General features: G+C 43.3%; 1 protein-coding gene across 1 annotated transcript in view; it reads right to left on the minus strand.

Moving 5' to 3' along the window:
- Nucleotides 1-12,803: 12,803 nt before the first annotated feature.
- The window catches only part of LOC145396064 (DBH-like monooxygenase protein 1 homolog), a 38,097-nt gene continuing 36,286 nt past the window's right edge, over nucleotides 12,804-14,614 (minus strand). The window contains exons 11-12 of the mRNA XM_080269529.1: nucleotides 14,005-14,179; nucleotides 12,804-13,094 (exon numbers count right to left, since the gene is read on the minus strand). Coding sequence (XP_080125655.1) covers nucleotides 12,933-13,094; nucleotides 14,005-14,179 — 337 coding nt within the window. The 3' untranslated portion in view covers nucleotides 12,804-12,932. The remainder of the gene's footprint in view (nucleotides 13,095-14,004; nucleotides 14,180-14,614) is intronic.

A 14,614-nucleotide genomic window follows, 5' to 3' on the forward strand; every position in this document is an offset into this window, starting at 1 on the left:
AATTATTCCAATATGATTAAGAGTACAGTATAGCTAATTGTTTACATGTCTTATTAATAGCGGCCAGAAAAGTTCAATTGGTAGTGTTCGTGCTTCATGGCCGTAGAGCTGGCAGTTCAAGCCCCTACCAGGGTAGCCTATTATTGGTGAAAGATGTACAAGTCTCTCCAAGGATCTCCTTGTCCTGTAGAGCTATGTAGTCCAATGGTCCTAGCTCGGGTGATTCACCCATTTATCCTTTCTGTTTTATTAATCTTTCTCCGTAAGTTAATTACATGGACGTTCGCTAAATGAAGCTCATCCCCCCCACATTAAATTTCCTGGATATGGTCCCAATTTCCTTCAGTGATCAAACGTTAAGAAATGTTTGAGGCTTCACTGGTGTGTTGTTCACTACAATAAAGTTTCGTCAACCATAATGACGCCTTGATACAAGTATCAGTGCAGGGCATAATCAGACAATAAATATCCAGTAACAGGTTTATTTGCTGGTTTTCATAACGATGCGAAGCCTTATATTTGGTTGTTGTTGCGATCTTCATATATTTATGTTTCATAATATTGCGCTTTTGCTGAGACTGTAGCACTCGTACAAAACAAGAAAAAAGTGGTCCTTTTTCTGACTGGTCATGACAGATATGCCAACCAACAACTTTGCCAGGTTAAATCTACAACTAACTTATATTGCCAGTTTTATTGTACGGATGTGAAATTTGGGGCTCTGAGAACCTGGATATACTAAATAATGACAGATTTCTGAAGCGACCTATGTTGGATATGTCAACTGCTACATACTGTGTATGGTGCATGGGGAACTTGGAACTAAAAGTATATCCGAGCACATAGACAACACAATGATCAACTTTTGGCTTAGAATTGCAGCTGGTGAGGAACACAAAATCTCAAATGTGCTAAATAAGTTTATTAAGACATTACATGACATATAGAATAGTATAAATCACATTGGTTAAATAAAATTACATTCCTTACGGGTGGCAATAGTATGTCAAATATATTTGATGATCCAGTGAACTTTAATGACAAGTGGTTCAAGGAAGCATTCAAGCTTAAATCGAGTGATATTTATGGTTAAAAATGGAAGGAAGATGTTGAGAAAACCACTCAGTGTATAAATTGCAGGTTAATGACTATAAGCAAGGAGTTGCAGTATTATCTCATTGCACTACCAAGAAAAAATTCAGTTCTGTTATGTAAATTTAAATGCGGAAACCACAAGTTACCAATCGTTAGGGGGAAAGATGACAACAATAATTTGAATGAACGAGTGTGTCCTCTGTGTAATGAAGGTGATATTGGTGACGAATTTCTATATTTGTTTAAGTGTCGATATTTCATTTCGCAAAGCAAACGATGTATGAAGAGATGATATTATTATGACGACTCGAATACGATAAAGATGTCACAGATATTCAGCAGCAAACAACATTGTGTTAATCGTAAATTGGGTAAATTTGTAGGTGAGATAATGGAATGCAAAGCAATCTGAAACATGTATTATACCGGTATCTTAATATTTCTTCCACCAGTAAATGAATGATTTATTTTCTATATATTTACTCATATAAGTTACTGTATGTATTGTATTCAGTTCTTGCAAAACCTTATGTACTGCAAAACCCCACTTGGGGTCGCTTGCTTAAAGTAAACCTTTCAACCTTTCAGACCCCTCGAGCCCACAACCTTCGACCCCAAAACGTGATTGACCCCACGACCTGTCAAAAATGTATTCAGAAAAGGGTTATAATGAATGCCACTATCCAGCCTAATGGAGTGACAAGCAGTCAGGCAGTTACCATAACTGAAGTGAAATCATTTTAATCCTGCAACCGAACCTTCTGGATTTTTTTTCTTGCAGCAAATTGGATCTCGGAATTAGGAGAATACGTTCGGAAGAGTGCCCGTGTGTGTGTGTGTGTGTGTGTGTGTGTGTGTGTGTGTGTGTGTGTGTGTGTGTGTGTGTGTGTGTGTGTGTTTTCGATCATATAATCTGTAGGTACAGCTAACAACAACAGGTTAGTCTCACACACAAATGACACTTCAAGTTGAAGAGTAAGGTGTATGTGAAAAACACTATTCAGTATAAACGTTATTGAAGTACGCACTCCCGCGGGAACCCACACGGAGTCCCCCTCACCAGGACGGAGCCGCCACCCACCCCCACCCCAGGACGACACAACAGTGGGGCTCACACCGGGTCCGAGCCAGACGGGCCCAGGGACGTAACTACCTTACGACCCTCTTGTCCTCAACACGACGAACTCCACCATAGCAGGGATGGGCAACTACTCGCCCGAGCAAGCCCTCATCAGGATTGGGGTGGGACTTGTGAACTCACAGTCCAAGTCAGCACCGCGGTCTTGGCCACCATCCCAACTGGGGGAGGATCGGCCACTATAAACCTTTTGCTGTAGCCCCTTGCGGCGCCGTTGCAACCACACCTGGTACGCCAGAGGGAGGCGGAACTGTGGTCTCAGCCACCGTCCGGACCGGGGAAGGGTCGGCCACCGTCTGCCCTTCATCCACCTCCTCCTCCTACGGGAGTGGCACCGCAATCTCGGCCACTGTCCGGGTGGGGGAAGGGTCGGCCACCATCCGCCCTTCAGCTGCTGCCCTTGGGGACTTTGGGACCGTGACCTCGGCACTGTCCGGGTCGGGGAAGGATCAGCCACCATCCGCCCTTCGCCCAGAGTCTCTAGGGCTTCCCCGTCGGAGGAAGTACCTGGCGTGGCCCACCCTCCACCCAGAGGCCGCATGGGACGTTCTCTCCCCTCACTTTCCAGGTGTGGACTCCCGGAGAAGTGGTGGCAGGGCCTGATTGCTGGGGAGGGGATCCACGCCATATGGATTACCCTTGGCCGATGCCCGGACTTGACGGACACTACCCGGAGGGGAAGCCGCAGCCAACCCCTGACGGCACCCCAGTCTCATGGTGACTCCAGTCCCCAGGCTTCCAGGGACGCCCCTCAGACCCCAGGGTGGGATCTTCCCAGCTCTGCCTGACACCAGCCCTCCGCCAGGACCAGAAGGCACCAAGAATGACTCCTGGCCCTACTTGGTCCCAGCCCCAAGGTCCAATTACCAGGTAGAGGCTCTGCCAGGAGGGAGCCTCCCTGCACCCCCAACCAGGACTGTACCTGGGCCTCCACGCCCCCGGTAGTGGTCCCATGCTTCCTACGTGAGGGCACACCCCAGGGCCACCCCACTACGCCCGGGCGCCATCTCAACTAAGACCCAGGATCAACAGTCCAAGAATTTCTCTAGTGTATGCCAGTGCCATTCCGGGAAGTATAGACTGACCATATCAGTATAGAGTATTACAACCTGGAAGAGTGTTACAGTGAAAAGTAATAGTGACTGTGCCTATAAACCAAAAATACGGTTTGAATTACCTAAGTTCAGGGACGAGGAATAATATGCAAGGACTGGAAGAGAAAGGACTCTTATGTACTATATCTCTGAAACCTTTATATTATTGGTGTATATAACTGACCTTTGGTGTTCCCATTGTATATATGGTGTGCTATAAATAATGGCACTAATAAGTCCGTCCCATCCACATGCCCTGTAATGTATACTGTTGTATGTATATTGTATGAAGGTCGAATTAAGGCAATACATGCGTTAAGGTAGCCTGCCGAGTTTTTGTGCCCTGTTCCTCTGTTAAGGTGTTCTAGTTCCGGTCTAGAAAGAGGACCCCGCTCAGTCGCTGGTGTCTCTAGGATAAGAAGTTGGCCTAAAAACATCCAGCATAAGAAGTTATTTCTGGGAAACCCACCATTTCACAGGATCCTGAGTCAGTTACATCAAGCAGGAGGAAAAATACCAGAGATTTCAAGCAGGTCATCAATTACCATAGGTCCCTGGTGTTACTCTGAGTATACCATGCAGTATTGGCAAAAGAAAGGCCACAAAAGGTCAATGCCAGGAGTGTTGGTTAATTGTCATTAATGGGCTTTGGTTATATATAAAATACTTATGTTGTTCAGATGGCATTACTAGACAGGAGCGTTTCTAGCATTATCGGTTACTTTATCTCTCATACTGTCTAGTTTCTTGGTGTTTCCATATCTGAATAGCATCTTACTGGCTGCCATTGGTCATATTCCCAAAAAGTCACCAAAAAAGAGAAGCCAGCAGGGTGGAAAGGGATGAAGTCATTCTGTTTTTCCCGCCAGTTACGACCGTATTCCACACTTTTTAAAGAGGCCGACTTCTCATAACCTTTCATTCCGAATTTCGTTTAATCTGCAACAGCTCTGATCATTTCCCTATACCCGTGACGTGCAAAGCGAGTATGGGTACCGTTTTGAATAGCAGGCGGTCGCACGAGTTGTGTGTGTGTGTGTGTGTGTGTGTGTGTGTGTGTGTGTGTGTGTGTTAGAAAAATAATTCAAACAGATTTTATCCAATTTCAACGAAACTTGGTGGAAGGGTTGGACGACAGCCCATGATGAAACCTATTGTTTTTAGAACAGTAGGTCAAAAGGTCAGGGTCACAAGGCCAGGTCAAATGCTGACCTGCCAATATTAACATAAAAAGTTTTTACCCAGTTTTGACCAAACTTGGGGGAGGGGTTTAAGGTTAAGCAAGAATGAAGCAATCTTCAATACTGAGAGCATTCAGTCAAAGGTCAAGGTCACAGGGCAAGGGCAAGTTTGACCTGTGTGTGTGACTTAGCAAAATAAGTTTTGATCCGATTTTAACCAGACTTGGTGGACTGAGTGAAGGTCATCAAACAAGTAAACTTCTATCTGTGTATCTATTGCCAGATGCCTCAATCCTGTATGGGGTGGCCACAAACAAATCGCCTCCACGTCGCTCTGTCCCCCGCTATTTCACTGTCTTGCTCCCAGCTTACATCCCCCTCTCTCATATACCTCTCCACCCCATCCCTCCATATCCTCGGCCTCTCCCTCCCTCTCCCCCCCTCCACCTCACTCACATACACTCTCCTTGTCAGTCTCTCACCCTCAATCCTCTCCATATGGCAAAACCACCTCAGTGTTTTCCTCCTAACGCTTCCTATTACATCCACATCCACACCACAACGCTCCTTTATATCCTCTTTTGTCAGCCTGTCTCTCCATGTGACTCCACAGGCTTCTCTTAAGTAACTCATTTCCACTGCTCTCACTCTTGACTTGTGTCCTTTCAACAACGTCCAAGCTTCACTTCCATATGTTAGAGTTGGTATCACAGTACTGCCATGTAGTAACTTTTTCATTTCCATACTCACTTCCCTGTTTCTTATCACTGCTTTCAAGGAACCAGCAACCTTTCTTCCTTGTTGTACCTTTTCAAGCACGTCACCCTCCAAACTTCCATCTTTACTCATCACACTACCGAAGTACTTAAACGTACTAACATTTTCCAATTCCTCACCATCCAACCTCACTGTACATTCATTGACTTCACCTCTCTCAAAGACCATCACTTTACTCCTCCCTGCATTCACCTTTAGATTCCGTTTCTTACACACTCTGCCAAACTCATCCCCAAGCCTTGCAGCTCCCCTTCATCTTCACTCAACAACATAGTATCATCTGCATACAACAGTACAGGGAGTTTCCAAACACTACCCTCTCTCACCAGGGCCACTCCAACATCCACTACCCTTCCTTGTATCTCTTTTATTACCCCATCCATGTACAGATTGAACAACCATGGAGACATGACACATCCCTGTTTCAACCCAACCTTCAAAGAGAAAAATTCACTCAGTTCACCATCCACACACATGGCAGCGTTAGCACCATCATACATACTCTTCACAGCATTCAACAATTTCTCATCTACTCCATATATTCTTAATACTTTCCACAATCCTTGTCTATCCACCCTGTCAAATGCTATCTCCAAATCTATGAAAGCCGCATACAACTTCTTTCCCTTCTCTAGAAACTTTTCCACAATAGATCTAAGAATGAATATTTGATCTACACAACCTCTTCCCATCCTAAAGCCCCCCTGTTCTTCTCCAACTAATTCCTCTGTTATTTCCCTAACTCTGACAGTAAGTATCCTACCATACACTTTTCCTTACACTAATAATACAAATGCCCCTATGATTACCACACACTTTTTTTTTCCCCTTTTCCTTTGTACAAGGGAATAATTATACCTGACTTCCAATCCTCCGGGACTCTACCTTCCTCACAGGCCAATCTGCAAATCTTCCACATCCATTCTACTACTATCTTTCCCCCATGCTTCAACATTTCACCACACACTCCATCAATTCCTGGGGCTTTCCCCAGTTTGACTTTCTTCATTGCTTCCACAACTTCTATCCTACTGATTTCTTCCGGTCTTCTTACCTCCCTCCTCCCAGCCATTCCCCAGCCACTTGTACTCGCATTACTTCCATCCTCTATGTTCAACAATTCCTCAAAGTGTTCTTTCCATCTGTTCACTTTTTCTCCCTTCTCCACTAGTAATCTACCATTTTTATCTTTCACTCCCCTGCTAACTTCACTGCCACCCTGTCTTACTTTCTTCACCTCTTTCCAGAACATTTTCTTACAGTCCCTCCACTTTACACTCAAATTCCTTCCAAATTCCTCATCCACTCTCTTCTTACTCTCTCCTACTAATCTTTTCACCTGTCTCTTCCTTTCTACATATAACTCTCTCTTCCGCCTGTCAACTTCTTCCAAGCCCCTATTTCTCATCCATTCATTGTATGCTTTATCTTTTGTGGCACAGCCTGTCTCACCTCTTCATTCCACCATGCTGTTCCTTGCACCCCCTTTCTTCTTCTCTTCACCCCACACACCACCTCACATGCTACATGTATTTCTTCTGTGAATATCCTGCACACACCTTCCACGTCCCCCATCTGCTCCAATTCATATTTACCTAATCGTTCCTCCACTTCTCTCTTGTATTCTGCCTTTTTCTCATCCTCTTGTAACCTTTCCACTCTCCTTGCAACTCCTCCTTCTTCCAGTCCTTCCCTTCCTCTATTTCTCCATCTTATTTGGATCTTGATTCTGGCCACCACCAAGTAGTGGTCAGAAAGTCCACTCCCCCAACCTCTATAAGCCCTTGCATCCATTACACATCTTCGCATCCTTTCATCCACACACACATAATCAATCATTGCCTTCCTTTCATTCAGTTCACCACCCACCCTTCTCATCATTCGCCATATATACATGTGGATTATTTTGTGCTTGAAAAGGGTATTGGCTATCACCAACCCCCTCCCGGCACAAATGTCCACTAACGCACTGCCATTCTCATCTATCTCAGCAGGCACACCCCTCTCACCAACTATTCCATCCACCTTCACATTCCCTACTTGACCATTCATATCATCGATCAAAAACACTCTCTCATTCCTTCCAAACTTTTCCATGCACACTTCCTCATTTGTCCAGAACTCTTCTTTCACTCTGCTTGCACGATCTTGTGTTGGCTCATACTTGCACACAATTGCCCACATTTGTATTCCAACTTTCAATCTTACCCACACAATCCTTGACCCAACTGATCCATACTCTCTTTACGTTCTTCTTCCATCTTTTACTCACAACAATACACACTCCTTCTTTTGCCCTCTCATTCTTACCTACTCCTGCACATATACCCCGTCCTTACTCCCATTCTCTCACACTCTCACTTCTCCATTTAGTTTCAGTTAATCCACATACATCCACTTTCGCACCCTCAAGCAACTGGACAATCTCCCTCTCACCTCATCATTCGCACCCCTTACATTCCATGTCGCGATCCGTACCATGTCCTTTGTCCGGTCCTTGGTCGTCATCTTTTGGTCAGTCCTTGTCCGAGGCTTCTTGTTCATCTTTTTAGTTAGTTGTTTTCTAGGGAGGGGCACTAACCCTCCGCCAACCCTTTTAGTCGCCTCGTGCGACAAGCAGGGATACTGGGGGAGTATTCTCGAAAAACCCCTACCCCCAGGGGGAAGTAAGTAAACTTACTGTTGTAAAAAACAATAGGTCTTAGGGTAAGGTCACTTCAACGTGTTTATACAAGTTATATTAAACTTTGGAAGTGTTAACGGTCAGGTAAAAACAAAGGGATTCAATTTTGAGAATAAGTCAGGGCCCGAAGGCGAGATGAGAGTTCGATCCGTGTGTTTATGTGTAAACTAAGTAACTAAAACAGTTTCGATCTGAGCTGGATCAAACCCAGTGGATGAGATGAGGATCACCCAAAAGGCTTTTATTTTTTTTTTTTTTTTTTTAACAGGTCAGTCATATAGCAGTGTCAACATAAACAGTTTCTCGTCAATGCAGCCTGAACTTTAAGAAATGGGCTAGGTTTAAAAAAGAGATATGGAGGGTCGATGTTAAGAACAATTAGCCAAAGGTTTAACTCAGAGAGAGAGCGAGAGAGTAATAGTCACAAGGCAACGTCAGCTCTGAACAGCTTGGTCTATCTGAACCAAGGTTGGCAGAAGGGTTAATGTTTAGGCAGGAATGAAGTTGTCCGATTTTGAGAGTAATCTGTCGAAGGTCAAAGTCACAAAGAAAAGTCATATACAGTATACGGCCCTGAGACTATCTGGTGTTCACGGATGTAGGGCTCTCTGATTGTCCCTTCTTCTTCTTCTTCTTCTTGTTTTCCTATATGAAGCATCTTTCCTCTACATAATGATGTCGCAGACCCGGCTACCAGTGAAAGGGCGGGCTTGTCAGTGTAGGACTTATTTGTCCGATTTTCTTTAATATATCTGTTTATTAGTGTTACTCACATACTCCTTACTTTTCCAGCAAAGCCTACTGGTGTCACTCTTTTTTCTGAATAAATTTTGAGGGATGCGGGGGTTACATTGTCTGCTGAGGTGACTGACGGTACAATCGACTGATGAGATAGTTGACTGATGGCTGTGCAAGAATAATACAGGTAACACTGTATTGTAATTATATGTCGATGAAGCTAATGAAGGACAGTGGTCACCTCGAATTCAAAGCCCGTATTCTCGTCGGTTAGGGAAGTTCTCTGATACCTCTTTCTAAGTGATTTACTTTCCCTATTACATCTTGCCGTCTTCTGTGTTACTAAAATCAGTCTGACATCACCATACTCTGCATAAATAACGTACACAACGATATTAGCCAACCATATCAAAGAATAAATGGGTAAGGAAGAGGTGTTAGGGAGCTGCCTTAACAGTCGGAATACGAGCCTTGGTGTGGTAAAAGGTGCAAAAAAAGACAGCAAAAGTAAATGATTGACACTTTATTTGTGAACTGCCTTTTCTGTGCTAAATATGACACCCTCTCCCTTAATGCATGCAGAGTGACGGCGATCTTCCAATCAGAGAGAAAATCACACCTACTTGTAAGCTAAATACACATTGCACCCAAAGAAACAGCAAAAAAACTTGAAATTAAACGACAGAGGAAAAATATGGCTGTGCAGATTACAAATAAAAATTAAGATATTTGAATATATATATATATATATATATATATATATATATATATATATATATATATATATATATATATATATATATATCCACGTATACAGTTTCTGTTGTGAAAATGCAAAACTTTTGGCCACAACTGTTTTATCATGCCAGTATACAAAATGTCAATATGTGGGTATAGTTTTCATGTGAACTATTCCTCGGCTCTGAAATTAAGACACTAAACCGTGGATGTATTGCACGTGTTTTTTTTTTTTTTCTACCTGACAGAAATTTCCCTCGCCCGTTCCCTCAGTCTTTCTATCCCTTAGTCTATTACCTACTTTCCTTCCTCTGCCCCTCCATCCCTTCCTCTCCATCACTCCATCCTGACCTCCCGTTTTTCTCTTCCTCCATTTTCTCTCACTCTTCCCTCATATCTACCTATCTATCCTTTCAGCTATACCCTCACTCCCTTCCTTTAAAAACCATTATTTTACTGTATACTCTCTCTCTCTCTCTCTCTCTCTCTCTCTCTCTCTCTCTCTCTCTCTCTCTCTCTCTCTCTCTTATTAGTACAGATATTACCTCCCTCCATCTTCCACCTGCTCCTCCTCTTCCTCCTCCTTTCTTCCCTCATTCTGCATTCCATATCTCCATTTCTGCTCCTCGTCCTCCCTCACTTTTCTCTCTCCCTCCTCCTCCTCATTCTCCACTTCTCTCTTCCTCCATCACTAACTCCCTTTCTCCTTGTTTCATCCTCCCTCCTCTTCTTCCACTTTTCTAGCTCCCTCCTCCACCTCTTTCTCTTCTCTTCTCTCTCCATACCTTCTATTCTCTTCCTTTCCTCGCTCACGTCGTTTATTTCATTCGCAAATACTGTATCTCCCTTCCTTCCCGCCCAATCACTTTTCTCTCTCTCCCGTTCCTCCCTACTCCTTCTCCCTCCCTCCCGTCTTGCTCTCCTTCTCTGCCTTCCACATTTTCTCCTTTATTTATTCCTTTCTCCTTTCCTTCTCGTTTCCCCTCCCTCCATCTCTTCCTCCCCGACTCCAAATCACCGCTTTCATATTTTTTTTCTCCAATCCATCTCTCTCTCTCTCTCTCTCTCTCTCTCTCTCTCTCTCTCTCTCTCTCGTTAAGTGTTACATCCCCATTAGCCAGTAGAAATGTTAATTATACAATGAAAACACTTTAGCCGTAATATGATCAGCTGAAAGTTCTGGGGGCGATACTATAATTATATTATATTACCTCAGAAAAAAAGCAGTATACCCTAAAAGAAAACGGAAGTCCCCTTCTGCCGCCTCGTTTATCTCCCACCTGATGTCATCAGGATGTGCGCACGAAGAGCCCTTCTCTAAAGGCGGCCTGAAGCGATCAGCAGTTGCTCGACTGAGGAGACGAGACCATCTCTCTCTCTCTCTCTCTCTCTCTCTCTCTCTCTCTCTCTCTATATATATATATATATATATATATATATATATATATATATATATATATATATATATATTGTGCACCAAGTACCCCGATGCCCTCTGGTAGCCAAAAAAAAAAAAAAAAAAAAAAAACAAGACTACCCGTCATCTGTGAGCCAGGTGGTCTGTAATAATAGTTAGATGAATCCTTGACTATTATGTATCCATCCTGGATGACTCCCAGTGCTGGCTGAGTGACATGTGAACTCAAGTTGTGACTCTACTCAACTCTTATTAATAACTTTTCCTTCTACAATCAATACTTTGTGAATTTTGAGTTCTCGACACAGACACACACAGATACAGTACATTTTATACAAAAATAATGACCGTCAACTTCGTCTACGTGGCTCAATAGCAGCAGTAGTAGTAGTAGTAGTAGTAGTAGTAGTAATAATAATAATAATAATAATAATAATAATAATAATAATAATAAACAGCCACGAATATATAGTGAATATATTCTATAGTCATGAATAAAATCTGCCATTCTCAGCAGAAAATCATAAGTATTTATAAAGCATCCCAAGCAAGTTACAGAATACACAAGAGTCCACAGCAGTTTACTATTATCACACACCATTTTTTTCCCTGTCAAAATTCCTTTATTCCCCTGACCGCTTCTGTGTGATTTTCACTTCCCCAGATTCATTTCCCTCCAAACTTCAACTCACAGCAGTTCAAGTCCAACTGATACGGATTTCGTTTTATGAACGAAGGACTCGCGTAATCTGGTATATATATGGATTTTCTTTCCGTATTTAATTTTTTATACAACGGGACAGTTCTGCTGTCGGGCCCTGCTGCGGATGTCACTGATTGCATTGCGCAGTTGACCCTTGTGCGGTGTGATGCGGTGAGGATCTGTCCGTTCTCCCCTTTGGGGCTAAGATGCGAATGAATGTGTTTGAATGGATGAGTAAATGGAGAGTGAGTCGTCCTGTCTCGGCTACCTCCCTTTCCTTGGGGGAAGCAGCCTAGGTATATAGATAGATAGATAGATTTAATTTTTTTCCCTCTGTTCATCTTCTGTAAAAACTATTTAAATTAAGTAATTGATTGTGGAGAGGATGGAGAGTGAGAGACTGACGAGGAGGGTGTATGTGAGTGAGGTGGAGGTGGGGAGAGGGAGGGGGAGGCCAAGGATGAGATGGAGGGATGGAGTGGAGAGGTATATGAGAGAGGGGTGTGTAAACTGGGAGCAGGGCAGTGAAATGGAGAGAGGCGTGTGTAAGCTGGGAGCAGGGCAGTGAAATGGCGGGGGACAGAGCAACATGGAGACGATTTGCTTGTGGCCACTCTTTACGGGATTAAGGCGTCTAGCTATAGATAGATAGGATTAATTTATATTCATTGTGATTTAACTATGAAATGTATAGTACTTTTTTTTTTTTTTTTTTTAAGGACGAACGAAAAAACAAAACAAAAAAACAACTTCCATATGTCAGATTCCAGGTGTCTTCCAGTCATAAAAAATCTGTAACAGTTGGCCTTGATTTGCTGTAGGTTGAACTTTGGAGGGAAACTAAACTAAGGAAGCAAGTTGCAAAGAGAAGCAGTTCAAGGAATAAAGGAATTCTAATAGGCAGAAGTTCTGTAATATGGCAGTGTGATAGTCATGAGCGTTACCAGATGCCTGTTTAACACGGGGGAAGGCGTAGAGAGGTGGCACAATGGATGCAACTTCCTCTGAGCATTTGCCATAAAAGTATCTAAAATAATGCAAGAGAGCCAACATCCTGTCTTACCTGTAGGGGAATAGTTCATTTGATACTGCAATGTAATTAAATATTCTTATAGCTTTGTTGTGAATTTTGTCCATTTTTTTTTAGTGCAGCCTTTCCACATCCACTCCACAAGGGTGAGCAGTATTCCAGCTGGGAGCGCACATGACTGGTGAAAATTGTAGCCAACTGTTTTGCAAACACAAAAGATGTTACTGAAGCGAAGGGGTTCAGAGGATCTATATAGTAAATACAGGCCCTAGTGTGAGGAAGCCACCCCTACCAGAGTGGTGGGGACCAGGCTCCCCACACAACGAGGGGGACCAGCATCACTGTGGGGGAAGGTTGGGGACCAGGCCAGGCAAGGGGGAAGAGGGGCGGCCATTGGAGGGCACCAAGTGGGCGGCGGACTTGTGGACATGGGCACAGGCCTTGTCTTCAGGAGGGATGTAAGGTGTCGCTCTTGGGTACCGGGTCAGGTTCGTGGACGGCTGCCAGAGAGAACATCATTTAGGATAGAAACTAAGAGAGATACCGCCAACTGTACTGCTTTTACTCTAAACTCGCCTAAAATTGCCATACCTCCATCTTCATTGCTGAAGTGTAAAAACAGATGAACACTAAAACATGATGATAGTCACGAAGAGGTGCTATGAAAGTATGCGGAGCCGTAGTAAAGTCCGATTCTGCCATTGATCTACGCGAAATTAGGTGCAAAGGTGACGAATATCTGTGCCTGATAAAGGAAAAAAGAGTGTAGTATCACAATGAGGCCAATGTAATTGTACCGTAATTGTACTTTGCCAAGGCAAAGGGATTAGCAGTTTGTCAGGTCAAAGAGATTAGCAGCATAGTAGGGCGAAGAGAATATTATTATGTCAGGTCAGAGGTATTAGTCTTCTGTCAGTTAAAAGAAGTTAGCATTCATCCATCCATCCATCAATCAGCATTACATCATGTTAAAAGAATAAGCAATACGTGAGATCAAAGGTACTAGCACTAAGGATTATGTTGGGTCAAAGGAATTAGTGGAATTAGTATTGTTACCGTAGGTCAAAGAATTACTGTTATGTTAGGTCAAAAATTACTATTATGTTAGGTCAAAGAATTACTATTATGTTAGGTCAAAGAAATACTATTATGTTCAGTCAAAAGAATTAGCATCAAGTCAGAGCGACTGATATTATATCAAGTCAACGGGATTAGCCAGTTATAGACAAAGACTTTCAAGAATTAGCAATATGTTAGGCCAAAGAGATTACAATGATCTCTGGACATAGGGACCAGCCAGTTAAGGGTAACTGGCAAAGGCTTACCTTCAGGGATTAGCATTATCTCTGGTTAAAGAGATTAATATCAAACTGCGTTTGAGGACCTGGCTAGTCAAAGGTCAAGACTTACTTTCATGGAGACATGATGGTTGTACAGGCACTTGTTGACGTGGTCGCCATATGTGATCCTGTTGTTGATAAGCTGACGGTCGAGGGTGTCCCAGGGCAGCGAGTTCACCGCCTCCTGGTACCGCCGTCCGTCACCCACCTCGGGGTCGAATATATAGGCGTCCAAATTCAGATCTCTGGAAAATGGAAAAGGGCTAGATCTATGCCTGACGGTCACACGATGGTAATTAACATCTTGAGCCTGGTATTGTATTTCTAATTTTATTCTTGGTATCCCCAGGCAGTATTATTCATGTTAGGATAGGGGTGTTGAGCAATGAGATACAAACTGCAGCACTCAACCAAGGCCCTCAAGTGATGTTACTGTAAGTGGGCCATCTGCCATGTTGTTACTCACAGCTTAGCCGCACCTAGGTCAAACACAAGGTATAATGGGTTTTGCTTGTCTGCTAGTTCTTCCAAAGCACAGACAGTTACTGTGTCACAATGATTCAGTGAGCGATGTTATAATTGAAACTGTGAGTATAGTACGCTATAGGGAAGGCAGTTCGATTTGAGGAGTGGAGAGAGTGGGCACATTTTGATGGCTGCCAGGTGAGGCTTGCTGGCAT

Source organism: Coenobita brevimanus, chromosome 34 (assembly GCF_032717465.1).
Source record: "Coenobita brevimanus isolate Jiangsu-jjx chromosome 34, ASM3271746v2, whole genome shotgun sequence".
In the NCBI taxonomy this organism is placed as follows: Eukaryota; Metazoa; Arthropoda; class Malacostraca; order Decapoda; family Coenobitidae; genus Coenobita; species Coenobita brevimanus.